The sequence below is a fragment of the Nyctereutes procyonoides genome, unplaced genomic scaffold, assembly GCF_905146905.1.
Source record: "Nyctereutes procyonoides isolate TBG_1078 unplaced genomic scaffold, NYPRO_anot_genome, whole genome shotgun sequence".
Lineage (NCBI taxonomy): Eukaryota > Metazoa > Chordata > Mammalia > Carnivora > Canidae > Nyctereutes > Nyctereutes procyonoides.
In genome coordinates this window covers 24,357,853-24,377,070 of record NW_026575042.1, presented here as the reverse complement: position 1 = coordinate 24,377,070, position 19,218 = coordinate 24,357,853, and the positions used below count along the sequence as shown (strand labels likewise).

The window sequence follows — 19,218 nt, the reverse complement described above, 5'->3', positions numbered from 1 at the left end:
CTTCTCCAGTACCACACCCACGGGACTCCGGTCTCCCCGGGAGAGGGACGGAGCGGGAACAAAGGGGTCTTTGTTCCCTGGCTCCTGGGGGGTGGGAGTCGTGCTCGCGCGCGTTTCCCCGCGCCCCTTGGAAACCGCGAGGTTGGGCGCCACCCGGCCTCGCCCTGCAGCGAGCGCCCTCCTCCGCGACCCCAGCGCCTGAGGTCAGGGCGCGGCGCCCCGGGCCACGGCGGGCTCTTCCCGGGCGGGGCGGGGGGGGGGTGCGAGGCTGCACTCGGCGGGCGCCGCGGCCCGCGGAGGGGCGGTGGGGGGGCTTCGGCGCCGGCGGAGGTGGAGGGGGCGGGAGAGGGAGCCTGCGCCGGGCTGAGCCTGGAGGTGCGGGGCGGGCTCGGAGCGCTCGCGGGGAGGCTCCAGCCGGAGCGGCGTTGGCTGGAGCGCGCTCCCTCCCTGCTTCCATCCGCCTCCCCCGGATGGGCCCCAGCGCCGCGCCAGGTTGCCCTCCGCTGCCGTCAGCACGCTCCCCTGCTCCCTTCTTGGCGCCCTCCTCTTGAACCATCCTTCTGGACAAACTTTGATGGAGAATTTCACACCACGCTGGAAAAATGCCGGTTATGAAAGGATTACTGGCGCCCCAGAACACCTTCCTCGACACCATCGCCACCCGTTTTGACGGAACACGTAAGTCTTGCACTTCGACGAGTTGTGTGCTATTTTCCGAGAATGATTTTTCACGTATAAATTACTTTCTCTCCCACCTTCTTTTTTGCACCGGCGGAGTGAAATTCTTTCCGTTTTTGCAAAGGCGCCTTTCCTTCCACCCATGGTTCGGTGTAGTATTGACACTTTGGGTTGGTGTAGTTGGTCCCGTTGACCTCCTGGGTTTGTGAGAGCCAGCAAGCAGCCTGAAGAAAGACCGACGCCCGTGTTCAGTGTGGGACCTGGATCGGGCACTTCTTTACGGGACTGTTTTTTTTTTTTTGGAAATTTTTGAAAAATTAACTTAACGAGGTGAGAGCGGGAATGTCCATGTTAGTGAATTTCCACCTTATCTTCCTAGAGTTTCAAGGCTGTCTCGATTATAGGGTGAGTTTGAGACGTTAGGCTTCCATGGAGCATCCTTCCTTGAGGTCTTTCGGATAGGCATGGTTTCCCATAAGAGTTTGAGACACGCAAACTAGAATCAGGATTGCCAACTGTAAGCTTTCTGTAGAATTCTAAGCGTTAGGAGTTTGTCAGAATCTTGATTCCTGCCTTTAAGCTAGAAGAGCGTACCTCTCAGTCCTGAGATTATCCTCACTCTAGGATATACTGTTGGGGAGGGATGAGCTGGGCATTATAAAGGCTGATCGTATGAGAAAGTTTCGACGTATTTTTTTTTTTTTTGAGGGTGAGTATTATTAGACGTTTAGCTTGTTTCAGCTATAGTTGAAAAGAAGGATATGCTTAGTGCCCTGTGGACGTTTGGAGATGTTTGGAATCACCTGCAAGTTGGCCTCTTTCAGGACCACGGTCAGGTCCCCGTTCCTTCCCAGGCTTCTGGAGCTCTCTTTATTGAGCCTGTGGGTCTTCCCAACAGGCTTAGGAGTCTGTACTCTCACCCCTAAAAATGCTCTTAGTTGGTTTCAGTATGAATATCCTCACCTTCCTCCTAGCTCATGTTGCTTCTGTGTGTTATCTTTCCTTTTTCTGTCTCTTAAACAAAACTCATAGAAACTCCTTTATTCTGAAGGCTCTTCTGTGGTTCAAGTATCATTGTTTTTTTACTATGATGGTGTATTTCATGGAACTGGCATGAGAGATCACCTCTAATTCTATTTCCACTCCAGTAGTCTATATACACATTCCAATTATGGTGAGAAGAAAGTCCTGGACTTTGTGCTTTAGGAATAGTTGGAAAAGTTTACATGGGAGGGAGACGAATAATTTACCTGATTTTGTTCATTTTTTACTTTTGATATCCACCCTACTCAGGGCAAAAGGTGTGGCTATTCTTACAGTGTTTTTAACTCTTGGCTTTAGTCGTTCTCTTCCCTTTTATATTCTATATGTGTCAGACAGTATTGGTGAAGTGCAGCCCAATGTGTCTTCTTTGGATAATAAGAGAAAATACTGTAATAAAACTTATAGCCCCTGACTGCCATTACCTTCACCACCCGAACAGCATACAAAGACACCCTTGCTGTCTTTAACCGTGTGTGAACGTGGGTACTATTAATTGTTACCTTAGGAGCTGATTAGTTTGGTTTGTCTGTTTCTTCTTGAAGTTGCAAATTTAAGCCCCAAAGGCTCTCAACAGGGATCCCAAAAGCATTTATTAAAAACGAGGTTACTGGTAAATGGTAGTTGCTTATCTCATCATCATTTAAAGTTGAATGGAGTGCATAGTGTAGTGAATCATCCCAGCATAGCCCTGAGAATTACTGCAGCAATATATTTAGATATCAGTTATAATGAGAGGGGCTTTAGATCATCAGTACGAGATACCTTTGCCTCTTTTTGTCACTCTAACATTTGATGACTGGAGCGCATGTAGATGGGTGTACTAGTGAATAGCTCCTTTTTAAAAAAAGCTAAACATTAATGTTAATTAAAATGGATGATTAGAAATTTTAAATTCTTATTTGGGAAGACCATCATTACCTACCAGCATTTAGAAAACAAAACCAAAATCCAAAACCAAAACCTAAACCTAAAACTGTTGGAGAACATGCTTGGTCTGTGCTTGGTTGGGACTTGGGGGATTCCTGTAGGGAACCACTTTGTATGAAATCAGTGAAACAAATTTCAAAATGAGGAGTAACATGAAGGTTTACTTTGGCAGGACTTTTTTCTTTTTACATCTAATGAATACCCTTCATCCCAACAAACCCCACTCCAGGGAAAAAGATTGTATTTTTCTCATTTACTTCTCTTTTGAACTGTAGGATGACTTGAATAATCTGAAATTTAAAAGAATACTTTAAACACGTTTTTAGCCTCAAATTTTGCTGTATCTAGAATCATGGGCATACCATTTCCCTGGCTAAGTATTTTATCTTATTGTGCTATCTTTTCTGTATTGACAAAATTTTAAGTATACTTCATTTCCTGAAAATCTTCCTTTGATCATACTTCTTTCTCTTTTTTTTTTTAATTTTTATTTATTTATGATAGTCACACAGAGAGAGAGAGGCAGAGACACAGGCAGAGGGAGAAGCAGGCTCCATGCACCGGGAGCCCGATGTGGGATTCGATCCCGGGTCTCCAGGATCGCGCCCTGGGCCAAAGGCAGGCGCCAAACCGCTGCGCCGCCCAGGGATCCCCATCCTTCTTTCTCTTGATTTTTTATAGTATTAATTCCTTGTGCAAGACAAAACTATTTGCAAGTTTTAAATTTACCAAACTTCCACCTACCTAAATAAAAATTCTACAGAAAGTGAATGATGTTATTATTCTCAAAATGTAATATGTTTACTTGGTACATTGGTTTATTTGTTAGGTACACTTTATAGTCATCTTAGTTTCTTATTTTATTTTATATTGCGTAATCCTGATGAAAAAAATGAAGAGAATACACAGTAACCCTGGCAAACCACCTTGTTAACTTAACCACCATGCAGTATTATTATTAGCCTTACTGACTTAATATTGTAATGGAAAATAATAAAACCCGAAACATTTAAAGTTTCTCCCAGGAAAAAAGTAAGTATACAATAATAAAAGCTCATAACATAATCTTATTAATTTATTAGTTGAAATATTATCACAGGGCAACATAAAAGAAGTTAATAATATATTTTATCAACTGGTGACACCTTATTGTTTATATAATAGTTATTTCTTCCTTTTGATATTTAAGTGAGCTCTTTGTCAAGATTGAAAGACAATTGTGGACCATTAATTGGAAAAATATTTTTCTCATATCCAATATAATTTTTAAAAACTATTGGAAAATATGAATCTATTTATGGTAAAACTACCCTAAAATACATGTACTTCTGAATTATGTTCTCCTGGTTTGCGTTTAATTGAAGTGCAGTGAGACTGAGAAAAACTAAGAACCTTGCAAACATTGACTACTTATACACTATTTAGAACAAAAAAGTAATGCCAATAAATTTTTTTGACTCATTACGTGTAGCCACACTTCTCACTGGAAACACTCTAAAACAGACAGGCAGACAGACACACACACACACACACACACACACACACACACACACACAAAGTTTTAACATCATAACCTGGATCTAATTCGTTTTTCCTACATGGTTTTTCTTTAAATATATTTGATGTATTTAAAAAAATCTTCTATGAGTGGACTTCTTGCATTAAGCACATGAATATTAATCTTGCAAAGAGAAAGTATAGTAGAGAAAACATAAGTACATATGTTAAAAGTAGTTTTTAGTACAGATATTTGTCATGGAGTACGTTTTGAGCAAAACACATTTTTTTTTTTTGAGGATATAAAACTTTCAGAGGCAAGTGTCCATTTTCAAACATAATGGTATATTAGCCTACATTTTCATAGCTGTAAATTTGCCTACATATTCTAGTCATATCAAAATTTGGCCAGAATACTTCTCCTTTGGGGTTAGTGAAACAAGATTTAAACTTTAAAGGAAGTTTGTAGCCCAGTGACTCTATCAAGGACATTCTAGTCAAAGTATTCAGGATAACAATAGTTTAGAAACTCATTCATATTTGCATGTACTTTATGTACTTCTGTATAGCCTGTTTAAAATGATCCAAGGAAATTTGTTAAAATTGAAATACTTCCTTTACAGAGGTAACTGCAATGGTTTTTCTTTTCATATTTCCTTTCTTCTTTTTTTCTATCTTTCTTTTTATGCTTTCATCACAGAACATAGAGCTCTTAACTTTATAATCATAGAGAGAAGGGTAATGAATCCAATGCTGCAGGAAGGTGGAAGAATAAGGTAGGACAGTGGAGATCTTCCAAAGTCTTTGCTGGGTTGTAGTTTGGAGAATACCAGCAAAGGCATTTAGCCAATAAAAAAGAATGAGCTCCATTATGTACGAGTCTGTCTATAAAAGGCTATTACATGAAAACATTCAAGGAAATAGCTAGAATTCTAGAGATATCTCTCCCCAAACAGAAGTTTATAAAGACTTAAAAATTTTTTTATGTGCTACTTGTAGTCTCTTTTATTCTTATTCTTTATGTTTAAAGAGATAGTTCTTTATTAGTTTTCTTTTCCTGTGTAGTAAATTGCCACAAACTTAGTGGCTTAATAATTCACATTTTCTGTAGGCCAGACATCTAGGCAAGGATCAGGTGGGTCTTCTGCTCAGGGTCTCACAAGGCTGCAAACAAGTCCTCAGCTGGGGCTGTGGTCTTTGCAGAGGCTTCAGGCCCTCCTCTAAGATCATGTCGTTGTTAGCAGAATTTAATTCCTTTAGGTTTTATGATTGAGGTCTCTGTTGTCTTGCTAACTATCAGCCAGGGACTTTTCTCAGCAACCAGCAGCTGCCCTCAGGTTGATGCCACATGTCCTCTCCTATAGGGCATCTTACAACCAAGCAGTTTGCTTCTTCTAGAGCGGCAGGAAAGTCTCTCTTTTAAGAATTTGCCTAAGTCAGGCTTACCTAGGATAATCTCCATTTTGATTAACTCACAGTCAACTGACTATGGATCTTAATCACATCTAAAATCATCTGTTCTGCTCACACTTAGGAGAAAGGGATGAGACAAGGTGTATATACAAGGAGTTGGGAATTGTGAGGGCCATTTTGAAACTGTCTACTATAGATGCTATCCACCATTGTATTATCATACAAAATCCAATGTTCTGACATTTGTTCTAAAAAGTAGATTTATTAAGTGAACTCTGCAGTTCTATATGCGTGAAATCCTGTGGAGTTTACATCTGGAATCTTAGTGAATTCCAGCCTACTAGAGGGAGGGTTTTGCTCACAGTCTGGAGGTGGCACAGGAGTAAAACTAGTCTAGTTCATTTTAGTCAGCTGTCCTGTCATACTCTTCATTCTCTGATCTAGAAGTGATGTGGGAAATTTTGGATTGTTTCAGGATATTAATCTAGTCCCTTAACAGGGGACTCCCTCTTTATGGATAAGAAATGGGACCTGTTAGTCTGTGTACCTGGTTCTCTTAACCTGTACTGGATGGAGAAACAATCTAAGAATGTGGCATCTGCAAAGAATTATAGCCAAAGCAGGGCACTGCACTCTAAGGGGACTGGGGTATTTCTCCCTTACTAATTAACCAGGCCTATTTCTGGGCAAACTAAGTGAACTACTTTGAAAAAAATATGTTTTCCATGTCTTTTTCATGCCTCTAGCCATGTCTCAGATATAAGAATCTATGCATTCTTGCATTGAAGTTGGCCTATGTTCAACTAAATAATGTTCTTTATTTAAATTTATTCTAGATTTACTGAAAATTAGAAAGAAAAAAAGAGAGAGGGAAAAGGAGAGAGAGGTGAGAAGAAAGAAGGGCGAGGAGGGAATTATTTATTCTCATGCTTTGATGTTGTAGATGAATTCTTTACTCTGCAAAGGATTTACCACAGCAGTTCTCATAACTTCCATGCAATGAACAAAGCATTTGATTATAAGAATTGGATTTATGTCTTTATCAGACATACATTTCTTTTGATGAGTGAAATACACAAATAATAAAAAAAATTTATGATATAGTCTTTAAAATATCATATAATTTTGTTCTGACATCATTATATAGAGGAAAATTGATAGCCAATATGTTAAAAATGGAAGTTATGATCATTATATATTTTTCTTAGGCTCTGGCTTTTAGTATCACCTCAGACCAAAGGCCATGGCATGAACCTCTTCTGGCATGAGAAACACATTGAAGGTCCTGGGTTACCCATTTCTGGGATATCCTAGATCTAACATATTTCTAGAATGATACAGTCATTCTGATGAAATCTTTACTTTAGTCTCAATAATCAATCAATCATTTCTTCAACAATATTTAAGCAACACTGACTATATACACAGCCATTATGCTAGGATCTTTGGAGTAAACCAGGCTTGTCCTCCTCTCAAAGAAGATGATAAATGTATGCAAAAAATATTGTAGGATAGGTTGGAAATGGATAAGAATATTCAGGAGATATAGGCAAAGAGCTGTGCACATCTGGATGAAAAAGGAATAATTTCTGTGGGTGAATGATCTGGCAGGGTTTTATATAAAGAATGGCTTCTGGGGAGGAATTATTGGCTCATATATGATAAGAACAAAGACAATATTCTGTTTGCTAATTTGTGTAGCAGGGTCATTGAAGCTAAAAAGGGGAAGGGGTGTCTTTGAATATCTTAGAGGATGTGAATGGCAAAAGGTAGAGGCAAGAGGAGAATGGAAAGTAAATTAGGCCAGACATGGGATGTCTCTAAGTCAGAGTACTTTGTCTTAGTAAGCCATTGAAAGTGATAGATTCATATCTTGGTACGATAGTACGGTGCCATCTATGCCTGGTGTAAAAACTCTCAACCTTTCCATATTCCACAGGCTGATGCATAATGCAGGAGAAACATCCACCTTGAAACCTAAGAAGTTTCTTCTTACTATCTCTTCTAAAAATGCTTTTACACTTTGACAAGGGTCCCAGAGAATTCAGTGGATTGATGTGTTCTTCATGTTTTTACAAATGTCTGCTTTGCCCAGGGAGCTTAACTTTTTTTTTTTTTTTTTGCTTAACTTTTATCTCTTGGGAAGGAGAGAGATTGATTTCTCACCACATAGCTGAGTACTCTTCTCCTCCAGGGTTGTGTTATACTATAAAATTGTGCCTGTGGAGAAGAAAAAGAATTGAGGGTGTGCTAGCATTCAGTCCTAGTGAAGTCAATTGGAGAAGTGCCAGCAGTAAAAGGTACAGAATTGCAACCGCTGCAGAGATAGTAGAGTTCAATCTGACAATGTATATTTGCTGAGATAGTCTAAATACTAAGTTTTAAATCCATTTTGGTTTAGTAGAGCCTACAAACAAAAAAGATGAGACTTCAATTTTACCTATGACATAGTTCATATTTAGCAACTGGAGCAGTTGAAGAGCTTTCTCAGTAATTTAAACAGTCAAATACAGTTCTTGGCTTATGCATTCCCTGGAAGATATATTTTGGTTTTCCTTCATAGCTGTTAATGCAGCTATCTATCTCCCTTAAACCTTTCAAAACTCACATGTCCCCAAATGAACTAATAATCTTTCCTGGCCTATGAAACCTATTTGTCTTCTTATGTTTTCTGGCTCCGTTATTGGCATCACCGCCCATCCATTTCTCCAAGCTAGAAATCTGAGTTGCCCTCAACTGTCCACACATCTAATTGGTTATCAAGTCTTTGAGATTTTCCTTTAGAAATGCCCTAATCTGGCTCCTTACCTCCTTCTCATTGCTTCTTCTTTAGTTTGGATCCTCTGTTTTTTTATCTACACAGTTGTAACATTACTCTAACTGGATTTCTCTGGCGATAGGCCCATATCCTGCTTACTCCCTACCTTTCAGCCTACACTGTCCCCAGAGTGACTTCCAATAAAAGCACTATGATTTAATCATTTAACCCTCCTATTCAAAGCCATCTATCAGCTCCTTGCTACCTCTTGGAGACTGTCCAAAGTCCTTAGTGTCAAATGACCCCAAGATGATACTGCAGAATCTTTTCAAACCTTTGTCTCCCAGGCTGCAGACCTACTCACCCTGAATCCCCTGTTCATTGATGTCTTTGTGCCTTGGCCAGTCACTTGAAGAGCAAGATCCATTTTCTTCAAGACCCATCCTGGGGTTACCTTGTATCTAAGCTCTTTCTATGAGGCTTCAAGTTGAATTAAGTGGCATTTGTTCCCTGCTTCCGCATTACCTGGCCTGCTTCTCACAGGTGTTCTGATTCTATGCTTTCATATTCCAGCACTCCATTCCTTCAAGCTTTGACTTTACTCTTTTGTCCTTATTCTTTTGTATCCCCCTTGCTCAGGCTTACCTTTGGAACAAAGTTATGGCTCAATAAATGATTCTTGGTGTAAAAGAATTGCAAACTCCTTGAAGGCTAGAGTTGCGGAGTAATTAATTGTCTTTATTTCCCTTTGGTGCTAACTGATTTTCCTTATATTCAGTATTATGTTTAACTTTAGTTTTGAAACATAATTCTAGACTAGCTGCTAGCCTCTCATTTTCACATGGTTCAAGTGCTAATTTTCTTTATTAAAGTTTACTGACAGTAGTGACTACCATGTTGGGCAGGTCTACATACACTCTGTATACTATGCTGGTGCTTTATTTGTTCCTGCCACAACCCAACAGCCCAGCAAGGGGGAAGGCAGCCCCCCTTTTTGTTACAGATGACAAAACTCAAGCTCAGCATTTTTCTGTGTTATCACACTAGCCTGTGATTTTTCTACTATAGCCTGTGATTTTTCTACTATATCACACTGCCTTTAAAATGTGTGTTTTTTTTTTTATAGCAAGTATAAACAAACCAGGGCAATCTGTGGTATCATTTCTAGTTTCTAATTCTTGCCAAAAGGCATTTCTGCTTTAAAGTTTTTAGCCCCTTCTAGTCTATGTGCTGTTTTTTTCTTCCCCTTTTGATATATTATGGTTTAAGTACTTGTCACTTAAAGAATGTTTTTAGATTGGTATTTAAGAGTCATATCTGGAACTACTTAACACATTCACTGTACAGAGCAGTTTTGCTCATCAAAGAAAATCTACTGTCCATTTTTTTAAAAAAATAAAGAAATCCTTTTTCTTTGAGATTTTGGTGCTTAGAATTTGCTGATTTTAGAACTTGTGATTCTTTTATTGTCAGGCTAATCTCTCTATAGAAGATATTCTAATTCTCATATCTATTATAGTGACATCATTTTGTGTTTTTACCTTGTTAGTGTTTTACAGAAGAAATTCTTCTACCTATTTTGAGTCTCCTTTTATTGGGAAAAATATATTCTCCAGTGTCAGGTACTGTTGACATCTTTTAACAGAGATCATTTACCTTTTCTCCACAATGAATTTACAGGAAGAAATACAAGTACCTAGCTCTCCAACTTGCAAGTATAATCTAAACTCATTTCTTTTCTTTTTTTTTCTTTTTTTTTTTTTGTTCTCTTATGTCTTTTAGATAGGCTTCCTTATTGTACCTGTCTGTCCAAATGAGTTTCTCATTCTAGTTATTGAACTAGAAGGAACTGAGACCAGGGCACTTACCAATCTTTCCATGTTCTGTTTGATTTTCTAGAAAAAAGGATCCACATAAGAAGTTCACAGGTTATCAAAATAGCAAACACCCAGTTTGACAAGTAGAGTTGTCCTTAATTGTGGTGTTCTAGTTATTTCTTCAATGAAAAGAATAATGAAGTTAAAAGTGGGTGTATTTTTGACCTTCACACCTATGATTCCATAAATGGTGAAAAGACTGCATGTCTTGGCACTGCAGCTTTTGTATTGTATTAATGTGGTATATCTTTGGTTAAGTTATAGTTCCATCATCTGAAAATAAGCTTGCTACCCTCTCTCAAACAATAGTGGATTCAGGTTTTAAGATACAGAAGTAATAATCACTGAGGGCTCTTGTCCATCTGTATAGTGCTCTATATCTTATAGTGTATTTTTGGTTCAAACAAACCAAAAGTTATAAAATTATTTGAAAGATAGTATTAATATTAATGTTTGCATAACATTTCAGCGTATTCATTTTTTATCCCTTTACTTAAATTACTTTTCAATTTAAGATTAAAAATGGCTTCCTATTATAATTTTGAATGTACCTTTGTTTTCTGTAAGTGAAGTTCAACATTTAATTAAAGACTACTTGAGTTTCCTTTCCTGGGCATTATTTGTCCATATTCATTGCCCTTTATTGATTGGATTACTGGTATTCTCTTTTTGACACCTGTGAGTTTTTTACATAGTAACAAAATGATTATTTTATAATTGATGTGAATTGTATATGTTTTTGTTTCCAATTTTGGTTGGTCTTTTGATTTTTACATAGATGAATTAATCAGTTTTCCTTATTGTGTTTTTTATGTCATACTTAGATATTTTCTATATTAAATTTGTTTTTAAGATATATCCTATGTGCTTTACTATAGTTTCATTTTATATATTCAAATTTTTTCTCCTCCATTCTAAGTTCTGCAATTTAATCTATTGAATATATATGATGTAGGGATCAAAATTTATTCTTTCTAGATGCCTATCCATTTTCCTAACATGAGTGTTTAGTAATTCATCTGTACTATGCTTATTTCTATGCATATTTTCTATGTCTAGTTTATCATGTTATCTTCTGCACTCCTATATGTATATTTATAATATTTTATCATTCTATATGTAATTTTTCTATCTTATGACTTTTTTATCTTTTTTTTATCTTATGACTTTCAATCCTACTATATTCATCTCTTTCTTTATATTAGTGTCATAGTTTTAATTATAGGAATTTTACAATATGTTAAGGATTTTATTTCACTATTTTTTTCCAGAAAAGTTTTAGTTGGCTAATCATACTTACTTGAAGTCCCTATAAATTTAAGAACCAGATTATCTAGCTAAAAACAATCTTGTTGGTATTTTTAATGGAATCTGTATGAAACATGACATTTTTATGATGTTGAAAATTTATATCTAAGAACTTGTTATGTGTTTCTATCATTTATATCTTTTTAGGGGGTTCTCAGTAAAGTTCTTGAACATTTCTTGTTTATTTTGTTCCTAGTTATTTAATCTTTGAAGTTTCTGTGTGGAGTCTTTTGTTCCACCATTTTGTTTTTCTAATTTAGTTATGTTTGTTTATTTGAAGGCTATTGATTCCTATGTGTTATTATTTTTTTAACCAGGCGGCTTGCTGAGTTTTTACTATCACTTACAATAATTTTTCAGTTGGTTTCTTGGGGTTTTCAACTAAGAAATAATACTATCTTCAACTAATAAAAATTTTTCTTGTTACCAGCTTTTGTAACTCTTACATATTGTCCCCTTAATTTTTTTCTGTTATCTAATTGACTTTTGATTAGCATTATAAACATTATAAATACTGTTAAAAAATGGTAATGGTGGGCAGCCTGGGTGGCTCAGTGGTTTAGTGTCGCCTTCGGCCCAGGGCATGATCCTGGAGTCCCACATCAGGCTCCCTACATGGAGCCTGCTTCTCCCTCGGCCTGTGTCTCTGCCATTCTCTCTCTCTCTCTCTCTGTCGCTCATGAATAAATAAATAAAATATTAAAATAAATAAATAAATAAATAAATAAATAAATAAATAAATAAAAATGGTAATGGTAAAGAAAATCCTTCTTATTCCTGACTTTCAATGGAAATTATTATAATGTCTTTCTAGTAAGCATTTTTCTGGCTTTAGTTTGAGGGATAGATATTTTCTTATATATTTCCACTTTATTAAGAAACTTTGTTATATGTTCGTATTTCATTGAGCAATTTTATAAATTGGCTTTTCATCATCTGTCTAAGCAATTCTAGGTTTCTTATTGAATCAATTAATATAATAAATTCAATTGAACTATCCTTGCATTCTTTTAATAAAAGTTACTTGGTCATGTTACTGGGTTTTACTTGTTAATGTTTAATTAGAATTTTTACACTGGAAACACACACACACACACACAAACCCACAAACATACATGTATATATATGCACGTGTTTATAATACTGACATTAATTTTCTCTTTTTGTATATGTATTACTGAATTTTGGTGGAGTACCCACACATCCATATTTCTGCCTATTAATGTAGTCCCATTTAGTTTAGCACTTGCACCAAATTTTTCATTTTTAATGTAGTATCTTTATTAATCATTGCATTAAAATAAGTCAAAATGGGTTGGTAGATCTCCAGTTGGTACTTAAAGGTTTTGACTATAGTCTTGTCTAATGTCTCAGGAATCTGTGTAGGGAAGATAGGTTTTATTTTAATGTGTATTTAAGTCTGAAAAACTCCAACAATGCATATCTTTTATGCCAACGCTTTCCAGATGCAAAATATTTAATAATAATCTGTATATACAGATTATATATGTATATAAACACACACACACACACACACACACACATCCTTTCCTAGGACAACATGTGCATTGTATACTAACCAGCAGCACCAAGGCCTGTGAGATGCATGGAGTTACCAGGGCCCAGCTTAGTGAAGTCAGTAGGAAGCACAGAAAATTATCATTTAGGTATACAATGAAATTTAAGTAGAATGTAGCTATTTTTGGTATTTTTAAAAGTTTTTTGCAGTGAAACTTTTCTGCCATCAGTGACCTCACAAAAATGAAAAATGTGTTTAATGAAATATTGAGTTCCCATTTCTTCTTTTCTTTTTTCTTTTTAAAGATTTTATTTATTTATTCAAGAGAGACACAGAGAGAGAGGCAGAGGCATAGACAGAGGGAGAAGCAGAGGGAAAGGGAGAAGCAGACCCCCACTGAGCAGGGAGGGAACCCTATGCAGGCTTGATCCCAGAACCAGGACTCTGGGATCATGACCTGAGTTGAAGGCAGATGCTCAACTGACTGAGCCACCCAGGCACCCCCATCAGAGTTTTTGATGGAAAAGCAGTTAATTTTAATAATGCTTGAGTTTTGTATCTAATTTATGGATCTAAGTAAAGCTTTTCAAAGTTTATTCTATAGAAGATGAACATACATTATTATAAATGTCATTGTAAATTCAATGAAGTGGATCATTAACAATAAAGTTACTCAGTGGTGAAAGAGAAATGTAAATTTTAGTAAAGCATAATATCACAGTAAACACAGTGTTTATTGAACTTAAAAATGTATGAAGCAGAAATGTGCTTGGATTTGGTGGTGGTGTACATTTGATTCATTTTTGTGTCAAAAAACAATGATAATCTATCAATTACTAAGAAGCTATAGTGGTCAAAATTGCCAAATATTTTTATATATGAGAAATTAGTTATAGTAGTTACACTACATGATATATGTTGTTAAATGCAGAAAAATATTTGTCATGTCAGTGCATGGTTTACTTTTTTACTGGCTCCATCATTTAGAATCTTAAAATATGAGTCTTTGGTGGAATCTTTCAGGTTTTCTACATAGAACATCATGTCATCTGCTTGTAGTGGAAGTTTGACTTCTTCCTTGCCAATTTGGATGCCTTTTATATCTTTTGGTTGTCTAATTGCTGAAGCTAAGACTTCCAGTGCTGTGTTAAATAGTAATGGTGAGAATAGACATACCTGTCTTATTCCTGACTATAGGGGAAAGGCTCTCAGTTGTTCACCATGAAGGATAATATTAGCTGTGGGTCTTTCATATATGTTGATGTATGTTCCATCTATCCCTATTTTGGTGAGGATTTTTTACCAAGAATGGATGCTATATTTTGTCAAATTCTTTTCTGAAACTGTTTAGAGGATCACATGATTCTTATCCTTTCTTTTATTAATGTGGTGTATTACACTGATTTGTGAATATTGAGTCACCCCTGCAGCCCAGGAATAAATCCCACTTGATCATGGTGAAGAATTCTTTTAATGTACTGTTGGATTCAATTTGCTAGTATCTTGTTGAGAATTTTTGCATCCATGTTCGTCAGGGATATTTGCCTGTAATTCTCCTTTTTAGTGAGGTCTTTGGTTTTGGAAGCAAGGTAATGCTGGCATCATAGAATGAGTTCAGAAGTTTTCTTTCCTTTTTTTTTTTTTTTTTTTTTTTTTTTGGGACAATTTGAGAAGAATAGGTATTAACTCTTATTTAAATGTCTGATAGAATTTCCCTGGGAAGCCATCTGGCCCAGAGCTTTTGTTGGTTGGGTTGATTACTGATTCAATTTCTTTGCTTGTTATGGGTCTGTTCCAATTTTCTGTGTCTTCCTGTTTCAGTTTTGGTCATTTGTGAATTTCGAGGAATTTGTCCATTTCTTCCAGATTGCCCAATTTGCTGGCATATAGTTTTTGATAGTATTCTTTCGTAATGGTTTCTATTTCTGTGGTGTTGGTATGATCTTTACTCTTTCATTCATGATTTTATCTATTTGAGTCCTTTTTTCTTTTTTATAAGTCTGGCTAGGGGCTTATCAATTTTATTAATTCTTTCAAAGAACCCACTCTTAGCTTTATTGATCTGTTCTACTTTTTTATTTGTTTGTTTCTATATCATTTATGTCTGCTCTAATATTTATTGTTTCCTTTCTTCTATTGGCTTTAGGCTTTCTTTGTTGTTCCTTTTTTAGCTCTTTTGGGTGTAAGACATATTTAATACTCCACCAAAAAATTACTAGAACTGATACATAAACTTGGCAAAGACACCAAATATAAAAGCAACATGCAGAAATCTTTGCATTTCTATACACCAATAATGGAGCAGCAGAAAAAAACAATCAAGGAATTGATCCTATTTGCAACTGTACCAAAACAATAAAAATACCTAGGAATAAACACAACTAAAGAGGCAAAAGGTCTATTCTCTGAAAAGTATAGGACACTTATGAAAGACATCGAAGAGGACACAAAGAAATGGAAAGGCATTCCATGCTCATGGATTGGAAGGACAAACATTGTTAAATGTCTATCTTGTCCAAAGAAATCTACATGTTTAATGCAACCTCTATCAAAATACTACCAGCATTTTTCACAGAGTTAGAACAAATAGTCCTAAAATCTGTAAGGAACCACAAAAGACCCCAAATACCCAAAGCATTCCTGAAAAAGAAATACAGAATTGGAGGAATCACAATTCCGGATTTCAGGCAACATTACAAAGCTGTAGTCATCAAGGCAGTATGGTACTGGCACAAAAACAGACATATAGATCAATGGAACAGAATAGAAAACCCAGAAATGAACCCACAACTACAAGGCCAACTAATTTTTGACAAAGCAGGAAAGGATATACAATGGTGAAAAGACAATCTCTTTAACAAATGATGTTGGAAAAACTGGACAGCAACATGCAGAAGAATGAAACCAGAACACATTCTTACACCATCCACAAAAATAAATTCAAAACGGGTGAAAGACCTAAATCTGAGACAGGAAACCATCAAAATCCTAGAAGATAACACAGGCAGAAACCTTTTTTGACCTTGGCTGTAGCAGCTTCGTATTAGACACATCACTGGAGACAAGGGAAACAAAAGCAAAAATGAACTGTTGAGGATTCATCAAGATAAATGAATTCATGAAGATAAATGATATCTGCACAGTGTAGGAAACAACCAACAAAACTAAAAGGCAGCCCACAGAATGAGAAGGATATTTGCAAATGATGTGTCTGATAAAGGGTTAGTATCCAAAATGTATAAAGAATTTACCAACCTTGACACCCAAAAAACAAAAAATTCAGTTAAGGAATGGGCAGAAGACCTTTATAGACACTTTTCCAAAGAAGACATCCAGATGGCTAACAGACATATGAACAGATGCTCAACATTACTCACAAATACAAATCAAAACCACAACAAGATACAGTCTTACACCTGTCAGAATGGCTAAAATTAACAACATAAGAAACCACAGTTGGGGAGGATGCAGAGAAAGAGGAACCCTCTTAAACTGCTGGTGGAAATGCAGGCTGGTACAACCACTCTAGAGAACAATGTGGAGGTTCCTCAAAAGTTAAAAATTGGAACTACCCTATGATCCAGAAACTGCAAGTTTTTACCCAAATACGGATTAGTAGGTTTTTTACCCAAATACGGATTAGAAGGGGTGCATTCACCCAGATGTTTATAGCAATATTATCAACAATAGCCAAACTACGGAGAGAGACAAATGTCCATCTACTGATAAATGGATAAAGAAGCAGTATGTGTATACACACACACACACACACACACACACACACACACAAAAGAATACTATTCAGTCATTAAAAGAATGAAGTCCTGCCATTTGCAGTGACTTGGATGGAGCTAGAGTGTACTATGCTAGACTTGGTAAGTCAGTCACAGAAAGACATACCATATGACTTTACTCATATATAGAATTTAAGAAAGAAAACAGATGAACATATGGGAAGGGGGAAAAGAAAAAAAGGGGAGAGGGAAACAATCCAAAAGAGACTCTTAATAGAGAGAGAACAAACTCAAGGTTTGGATGGAGGAAGGCACGTGGGGGATGGGCTAGATTAGTGATCGTGATAAAGAGGGCACTTGTTCTGATGAGCTCTGGGTATTGTATGTAAGTGATGAATCACTGAATTCTATTCTGGAACACAATATTGCATTGTATGTTAACAACTAAATTTAAATAAAAGTTATGACAAAGACAAAACAAATTAAAAAATAAAATATCTGAGTCTTTGAATTCATGCTTTGTAAATAATCTAAGTGTCCACAAAAGTTATTAGTCCTTTCTAAGATTTTATTTTTTCTTTTCATTTTGTTTGAAACATTTGAAAATGTTTAATCAGGAAGACTGGCTCAGTCGGTTTAGCATTTGCCTTTGGCTCAGGTCATGATGTTAGGGTCCTGGGATCTGAGCTGCAAAGGGCCGTCTGGTCGGTGAGGAGTCTGTTTCTCCTGCTCCCTCTGCACTCCCCACCCCCTTCGTTCTCTCTCATCTCTCAAATGAATAAATAAAATCTTAAAAAAAAAGAAAATATTTAATCAAAGTACTTAATAAACAGCATACACAAAACTTCATTTTAGTATATAGCAACTATTGTAAACAAATCAAAAACAGAAATACATTGAAATGTATCTCTAGATAAGCAAAGGGAAAAAACAATAACTCAAGCTATCCACTAGATTAATATTTGAAATTCTTTAATTTTCCTTTGGAATATTTCAACTTGACTCTTTTGATGCAGGTTCTGTTTTTAATTGGACATACTTATGTTCAGACTGAAACTGAATGCAGTCGAAAAGAACTATGATTTTGCAGCACCAATATTTGGCAAAACCCCAAAAATAATCATGAAGACACTTTTTATTTATTGATTTATTTAAGTAAGTTCCATGCCCACCAAGAGTCTTGAATTCACTTCTCTGAAACCAAGAGTCTCATGCTTAATGGACTGAGCCAGCCCAGTGCCCAGTGCATAAAACACCTTTTATAACATATTTTTGTATTATAGAAATATTTTTTGAAGATATTTATTCTGAGTAAGGCAAAATGAGAACCTATGAAGTTTTTAGACTGAGATATTTACATCTTTAAATATAGAAGATAGAATTGAGATATTCTCAATGAGGCAAAATTTTGAGGAAAAATGGAATCAAGAATATCATCCATTTAACAAAATTTGCATGTGCCTAAAAGGTATTTCAGCAACTACAGGCTATTTTTTCAATTATAATTTTTTATGGTCTATAGTGAAGAGTTAATTGAAGATGTCCGCAATTTCAAATTTATTAACCAGAAAATACACCATTGAGGAAAATTACAGGCAATTTTATGAAAAAAAAAAGGTAATAATACTATATACAGAGAAAAAGACATAGTCTTTAAAACAGTAACAGCAACTTAGTGAAGGAGACAGATATGACTAAATGCAAGACTTAAGTATGTGAAAATATAATGAAAAGATCATTGTGCTTAGATTATTATGTTACTTTCTGGTAATATAAAAATATAGATATTATGTTATAGAAATATTGTGTTTCAAAATAGCTTTGGAAAAAATAAATTTTATACATTCATTAATATAACTAAATCAGTCGACTATAAAAAAACAATGATTTTTAATATTATACAATTATATTCTTTAGTACCTATTTTCACTCTCAAAGGAGTCCCTGCCTTATCCTATGTTATGTTCACCTCATATCAAGATTTTCACAGCTCTTTGAAATAGGGCTTTTTAGCCTACCCCAAGCTGCCAAATATAAATTTCCTTAAATTAGACTTATTATATAATTTACTTAAATTTTTTTCTTTCTTTTTTTTGTAAGTAATCTCTACTCCCAGCGTGGGGCTTGAACTCACGACCCCGAGATCTAGAGTTGCATGCTGTACTGATGTGCCAGCTAAACACCACTGCTGTAATTTACTTTTTTATTTTTTTAATTTATTTTTATTTTTTTCCTGTAATTTACTTTTGATATTATCTTCTAAGGTAGATTGATAGACTTTGGGGAAAAATTTATCCCACAATTTTGAATGTTAATATAAATATTAAGAAAAATATGTAATGGGGATCCCTGGGTGGCGCAGCGGTTTGGCGCCTGCCTTTGGCCCAGGGCGCGATCCTGGAGATCCAGGATCGAATCCCACATCGGGCTCCCGGTGCATGGAGCCTGCTTCTCCCTCTGCCT

At 36.0% G+C, this 19,218-nt stretch overlaps 1 protein-coding gene across 1 annotated transcript in view; it reads left to right on the top strand.

The window, feature by feature from the left end:
* Positions 1-602: 602 nt before the first annotated feature.
* Positions 603-19,218, top strand: part of KCNH8 (potassium voltage-gated channel subfamily H member 8) — a 367,241-nt gene continuing 348,625 nt past the window's right edge. The window contains exon 1 of the mRNA XM_055321520.1: positions 603-678. Coding sequence (XP_055177495.1) covers positions 603-678 — 76 coding nt within the window. The remainder of the gene's footprint in view (positions 679-19,218) is intronic.